Raw genomic sequence first — 7,082 nt, 5'->3', positions numbered from 1 at the left:
ACTAATGTTATATATGCCATCATGTGCCAGCAATGCCCCTCTGCCATGTACATTGGCCAAACCGGACAGTCCCTCCTCAAAAGAATAAATGGACACAAATCGGACATCAGGAATGGTAACATACAAAAGCCAGTAAGTGAACACTTCAATCTCCCTGGTCATTCTATTACAGATTTAAAAGTCACTATCATTGAACAAAAAAACTTCAGAAACAGACTTCAAAGAGAAACAGCAGAACTAAAATTCATTTGCAAATTTAACACCATTAATCTGGGCTTGAATAGGGACTGGGAGTGGCTGGCTCATTACAGAAGCAGCTTTTCCTCTCCTGGAATTGACATCTCCTCATCTATTATTGGGAGTGGACTACATCCACCCTGATTGAATTGGCCCTGTCAACACTGGTTCTCCACTTGCAAAGTAACTCCCTGCTCTCCATGTGTCAGTATATAATGCCTGCATCTGTAACTTTCACTCTATGCATCTGAAGAAGTGAGGTTTTTACCCACAAAAGCTTATGCCCAAATAAATCTGTTAGTCTTTAAGGTGCCACCAGACTCCTTGTTGTTCAAATGAAAATGAATCCACTGACTTTGCTTTGGAAAAATCCAGTGGAGCTAGCTTAAAGGAGGCTTCATGAATTGAAATGGGAAGTGAACAGTTTGTGTCTCAGGTTCAAAAGGAAGGCTGGATTCCTGGCGTTACACAGCAGAGCAGCCTTGTAAATAGTACCATAGACACTTTTGGATATGTCAGGTGATTTCTTAGTAAGCTCTGATGCATCTGATGCCTTGTGGATGCAGAAATTGATAGCTGAAAAGCAGTAGAACTGTAGTTCGGACATGATGATAGAAAATGGTTGTGTCTCTTTAAGGCATGTTGTCCATGCAAATGCCCTAGCTCACAAGGGAGGAACAAAGTTGCCCATAGTGGCTGGCAATAAGCACATAGCTGGCGAGCCCATAGATTATGGTGTACCAGAAAGCTCAAATTTCAACCCTCTACAAAGGGAAAAGAAGGAAGGCAAGTTGCCCCTTGAAAGGCAAACGCCCTAACAGACTTGCCTCACTCATCTCTAAAATACCGAAGCCCTGAGGATGTGGTTAAACTAAAAGTCTATGTTAAGAAAACCCTGAGGTAAAGGGAACTCTACAAAGGTTCAAAAGGGATATTGAACAAGCTGACCTAAAGAATGATGTAGCTAAACAAAAGGTTTGGCATGACAAACATGATTGTGATTGTGATTGTGCACTTGTGACAGATTTGATGTTAATATTAATACTAATGTTAATTCTTGTAACTAGTTCTCATGGCTGATGCCAAAAACTGTAAAAATGTCTAATGTGTATGACTTATGGGGAAAATCCTCAAACATGTTAAGAGTGGTACATGAAAACATACTGTGTAATAGAAACCCTTATGATTATGCTGTTTGGGTCAATGAGAACACACTTTGTATTAGAAAGCCTAATAATGTTGAGGTTTCACACTAATGCCTATACACAATCCTAAAACTTTCCACAGCAGAAAAACCATTACAAGCTTGGACTGCTGTGCAAAAAGGGAAACTGAGGTACAACACCTCACCACCTTCATGGTTAAATGTCAAAGTAAGTGCTCTCTGAAAAACGTTGATGTCTATGTTAAGTTAACACATAGGCTCAATCCTGAAATCACTAGAGTGTTTGACAGAGTATGGACTAAGTTGTCAACTTGAGCCAAAGGATGCATCACTAATTTGGCCTTACAAAGGATTCAATATAAACACAGCTCATATCAATATTGGGAGGTCCTTAAGGTGTATCCAGGAGCTTCGTCTACACCAATCTCACGCTGGGGGTGTAACGCATGGCCAGAAAGGGTTAAGCATCCTGCAGGATAAATGATCCAAATTCAACCTTTAGAGACATGTTTGAAAAGTATGCGAATGGTAATTAGGGCCATTCCATGTTAGATAGGCCAGAACTTTGAAATGCAACCCTGTATTGTTAGAGAATTAGAGGTGATACTAATTGTATGTGTGTACTCATCGCTTGTGAAATGTTAGCCATGTAAACAGACAGTTCCTGTCTGTCATTATAGCTATTGTTTCAGAGATCAAAAGGGAATATTAAGATTTAGATGAATCTTGGGTGAAATAATGTCATTGTCTAGATGTCTCTTTAAAGTTTGTGATCAACTGCCTAATGGATAAATTGCCTTATGTTAATCAGTGTAGCTAATTACCGGTGATGCTTAGGAAATAGGTCTACTTCCAAGTCTCCATGATTGTCTATTGTTCACCTAAGGACTCCGAGCTGTCAAGAGAAGGCCAGGAACTGTATAAAACCCCCTTGGGTCTGGATCCTTTTGATCTCAGATCTGCTGGATGCTTCATGCCGGGGAAGCTTAAGTCATAAGACTGAGCTCTCCAGTCCCGCCTGGATCACCCTGAATAAGGACATTGGACTGTAACCTCTGGACTAATTCAGAGAACTCCAAAGCTCCCCATCTCTGCTATGAATCTGATCTCAGAACCGTTCTCATCTCTGTCTGTATATTGATCTTTTAACCAATCATCTCTTTCCTTTTTAAATAAAGTTTAGTTTAGTTAATAAGAATTGGCTGTAGCGTGTATTTGGGTAAGATCTGGAATACTCATTAACCTGGGAGGTGATGTGTCCGATCCTTTGGGATTGGTAGAACTTTCTTATATGATGAATAAGATTTTCAGTAATCCCCATCGTATTTGACTTGGGTGTCTGGGCGGAGGCCTGAGGCTGGGTTGCTTTAGGGAACTGTGTTGCTGGCTGCTGGGTAACCGGTGAGGTATAACAGAAGCTGTTTTGGGCTGGCTGGTAAATCTAAGTATTGGAATATCCCCCAGCTTTGGGGATCGTCTGCCCCATTCTTTGCACTTCACCCTAATTGAATAACTTCAGTGTGGCTCCCCAGGCCCCCCGTCACATGCCCCAGGGCAGGCATTGAACCTGAGCCTCTGCTTGAGCTAAAGGACCCAGCTCTATGAGCTCAAGGCTAGGTAGCTTCCCTGCTGCCCCTCAGAGTGATGGGCTCAGGCTCTCAGCAGACTCAGGCAGCCAGACTGCTCCAGGGGGGTTTCCTTGTCAGTCATCAGGGGTTGTCAGTGAAGCTGGGATCCAGGAGCCCAATTCCATGGTGCAGGGACGGGCTTGGAATCAGACTGTGTGGTGTCATGGGGCACCCAGGGCACGAGGGGACATATGGGCACCTAGGCCTGGTGCTGGCCCTCTGTATGGGGGAGCTGCCCCCAGAATTCAGCACATCAGCTCTGCTGAAGTAGGTAGAGGGACCCCACATGGCGTCAGGATTGGGCCCAGAGGGGGTGGAGGTGTCTGTACCTGGGTCTGACCATCGGGAAGGTCCAGGCGGAGACCCTGCAGCAGCTGGAGAACACACTTGTGCTGGCTCTGGTCCTGCGACAGGTCCGTGGGGCACAGGCCCAGCCTGCCACAGATGGAGGCGGGTTTCTGAGGGGCAGAGCAGTGGTCAGTGACACGGGAGGAGCGGAGGGGGGATGTGGTTTTGTGCCCTGGGATCCACGAGTGACACAATGGGGAGCAATGCCCAGGGGCCCCAGGACGGGAGCAGAGCCCCCTGAGTTCTGACACTGCCCTGACCCCTGGGGCTGGGAATTCCTCTGGAGGGGCGGATCCCAGTGGTGCAGGGGACTGGGAACCCCTTGGCTGTGGGGTGTCACTGCCTGCACCCCCTGCTGGAACTGCCCAGTTCAGCTGTGGGCCCATTCTGATCCAATCTGCCCCAGTTCTGCTCTCCTGTCTGCCAGGCTGGACTAGCAGGAGGAAAGACCCCTGCACGACAGAGTGACCCCAGCCAGCCCATCGTGAGGCGGGGTGACCAGCCAGCACTGCCCAGCCCTTGTGCCCACGGGCACCGGCAGAGCAAGACTGGGGCTCAGTGGGTTGGGTCACCATCCCCTTGGCACAGCGTCTGCCAGCGAGCCCAGGGCAGGCTCGGGTGCCTGGTGGGTCCAGCAAGGGACAGGGCAGCAGGACTGGCCTTGGCTGGGGAGTAGGGTCTAGTGGGGTAGAGCAGGCAGGGCTGGGACTCCTGGGTTCTAGTCCCAGTCTCTGTCCCTGACTCACTGGGACCCCGGGTAAGTCCCCTCCCTCTGTGCCTCAGTTTCCCCACCAGCCCATGTCCCAGCTGTGTGGCTGGTGCTCCTTTGGGCTGCTAGCCCTTGGGGGTGGCTTTATTTCCTGGCATGGTGCCATCGTGCGAGGGCAGCAGGGCCCCCCTGTTATCTGATTGGCTGGGCGCTGAAAGTCAGGCAGTGATAGGGATCCCCCACCCCCTGGGGAAGGGGCCAGGCGGGTCCCACTTACGATCTGCCCCTCCAGGCAGGCGATGAAGAGGGTGAAGTACGTGTCCACCACCTTCTGGCAGTGTGGCACTAGGGTGTGCAGGGGCAGCAGGGTGCACTCGTGGGTCAGGTACTTCTGGATGCTGTCCTGTGGGGAGAAGGGGTGTGAGTGGGGCAGAGCCAACGCCCGCCCCCCAGGCCTAGCAGAAAGGAGCCCTGGCTCCCCACAGTACCTTGAAGGCTGAATCCTTGGCCATGCGGGTCAGGATGGTGACGATTTGCCCGCAGTCCGCGCACATGTCCTCCTGGGGGGGAGAGACCACGTCAGGGGCTGAGTGGGGGGCGGGGGCTGGGGTCAGGGCCCCTCTGTGGGGCCCCAGCTGCTCCTCCTTCTCCCCGCACACCCGTCAGCAGGGCATGGCCCAGGGCCAGCGCGCCTAGGGCACCCCCCAGCGCCCCGCCTCATGGCTGAGCCACCAGCCCCCCCAGATCCTGCCTCACGGCTCCCACCCACCCCCCAGCCATGGCTCCTGTGGGGGCCCCAGGGCCACTCAGCTGCAGCCCCCCCAAGCCAAGGGCCAGCTGTGGCCACCCCCCTTCCTGGGACCCTGGTTCTGGCCCCACTCAACCCTCTCCCTGCCGGCCTCCCAAGGGCTCCCTGGACAGGGCTGGGGCCAAGCCCCCCGGGGCTCGGGGACATGCTGGCTGCCCCTAGCCAGGCTCCCCGCTGGCCCCGAACCCGGGACCTGCGGCTCTGACAGCACATGCCTCTGCCTGGCCGCAGCCCCCGGCTGGCAGGGAATGGCCCCCCCGCATCTCACCCAGCCCCACCGCAGCAGGCTGCGGGGCACGGACGGGACCTGCCTTAGCAGCCTGGTTCCAGCCGGCCTGGGCACAGATCTGCACCGCACCGCACTGCACGGCCGTCGCCAGGCTCCGGCACCAGAACGTCGGGCCCTCGGCACAGCCCTGCTGGGCCAGCGGGCTCCCGGCCAGGGCTAGGGACGAAAGAGGCCAAGGCCCGGTTAGTGACACGCAGCTGGGGCCTGGCCGGCACCAGGGACAGACAGCCTCCGTGCTGGGGCAGCCGTCCTTCGTCCAACGCTCCCCCGTCCCTCCCTCTCTGCATCCCTCTGTCTGTCCCTCCCTCCGTCCAGTCATCCCTCGCTCCCTCTGTCTGTCCCTCCATCCACCCCCCCCCCTTCCTCCCACCGTCCTCCGGTCCCTCCCTCTCGCCATCCATCCATCCCTCCCTCCCACCCCAGCGGTGACTTGCGCGTTATCAGACCCAGGACAGAACAGAGTTGGATCTGGGGGATCCGTCCTTCTGCTGGCAGGGGGCTCGATCTGGCCCTTTGGGCTCCAGGACAGGGCACTAGAAACGCTCAGACCCCTCCTGCCCCATTTGCTCACACACCGGCGCGAAGAGGCGAGACCCTGTGGGAGTGAGGGACCCGCCCCACTGAGTTGCCCTGGGGGCGGTTCCCCTGCTCCTGTGAAGCCCAGACATGGACTCCCCCTATGGGGCGTGGGGCTGCCCACGCAGGATGTGCAGCCAGCCCTTGGTTCCCCCTCCCTGTATTTGGGGTTTTTGGAGGGGGAGCTGGGTGGGAACCGCAACCCATCCCCTGCCCCCCAATTTCTAGCCCCCTCCCCCCCCAGGACACTGGTCACCAGGCCCACCACTGGAACCGACCGATTGCCCTACCTGCCCAGTAGCAGCCAATGCTGGATACATTGGGGGAGAGGAAGCCCCCAAATGCACCTGGCCGCTGGGCACAGCGCTAAGAATCCCTTCCTGACCCCTGTGCCCTGAAGCATGAGTTTGGATCCCCCAAACTGCCTGAGTTCCTGACGAAAGGCCCCTGCGGAGACCCAGCCCGAGCGGCCATGGTAGAAAACCAGCATGCAAGGCGGCGATCTGCCCCGGCTGGGAGCGCTCTCTGGCTCCACATCTTCCACCAGCCTCTGCTGAATTCCCCACCCACGTGACAGCGTCAAAGGCAGGACGTGTTTCCAAAGGGGATGCTCCATTTTGGGACAGCAAAGAGCCTGTGGCTGAGCTGGCCAGTCCATGCCTGCAAAGCCGACACCAGCCACAGAATGGCAACTGGGCTGCGGGACGTCAGTGAAAGGCGCCGTCAAAACCAGGGGACCAGGTCTGGCAGCCAGAGGTTTTTCTCCCCACAGCGAGAGCCGCCCTTGTAGAGGTCTCTGCATCTCAAAGCGCTTACCCAAGGTGGGCTAGCAGCATTAGCCCCTTTTACAGATGGGGAAACTGAGGTACAGCACAGGAAAGGGAAGTTATCCAGAGTGAGCAGCAGAGCTGGGATAGAACCCAGGAGTCCTGTCTCCCAGCCCCGTCCCCCCTCGCTCTAACCACTAGACCCCACTCCACTCCCAGGGCTGAGGAGAGAACCCAGGAGTCCTAGTCCTGTCCCCTGGACTCTTACACTCTGAGCTCTCCCATGTCTGGGCTACAGCTGCCCCTCCGGGCTCTGGGTTAGTCCCACAGCGACCCGGTGGCACCCTGGCGCTGCACATGGGGCGGAGATGCAGGGGTCTGCCCCGGGTCCAAGGAGCAGCTCTGGCCCATTGTGGGGAGCGAAGGACTTCGTGGAAGGGTCCCTCCTGCCTCCACCCCATGCGCCCATCGCTGGGGAGGAGATCCAGGCCTGGAGGGCAGAGCTGAGAGAACCAGCCCTGTCCCATCTCCCCCAGCCTGGGGCAGGAAAGTCCA

The 7,082-nt window shown here is 55.2% G+C and overlaps 1 protein-coding gene across 1 annotated transcript in view; it reads right to left on the bottom strand.

The window, feature by feature from the left end:
• Positions 1–5,503, bottom strand: part of LOC113407683 (pulmonary surfactant-associated protein B-like) — a 12,375-nt gene extending 6,872 nt beyond the window's left edge. Inside the window, exons 1-5 of the mRNA XM_029912636.1 lie at positions 5,207–5,503; positions 4,576–4,647; positions 4,365–4,490; positions 3,360–3,488; positions 1,588–1,621 (exon numbers count right to left, since the gene is read on the bottom strand). Of these exons, the coding sequence (XP_029768496.1) occupies positions 1,588–1,621; positions 3,360–3,488; positions 4,365–4,490; positions 4,576–4,647; positions 5,207–5,503 (658 nt within the window). The remainder of the gene's footprint in view (positions 1–1,587; positions 1,622–3,359; positions 3,489–4,364; positions 4,491–4,575; positions 4,648–5,206) is intronic.
• Between the last annotated feature and the right edge of the window lie 1,579 nt (positions 5,504–7,082).

This window comes from Terrapene carolina, unplaced genomic scaffold (assembly GCF_002925995.2).
Source record: "Terrapene carolina triunguis isolate 2854851 unplaced genomic scaffold, T_m_triunguis-2.0 Scaffold51, whole genome shotgun sequence".
NCBI classification, from domain to species: Eukaryota; Metazoa; Chordata; order Testudines; family Emydidae; genus Terrapene; species Terrapene triunguis.
Note: the sequence above shows the minus strand (reverse complement) of the source record. Positions and strands in the feature narration are given on the sequence as shown.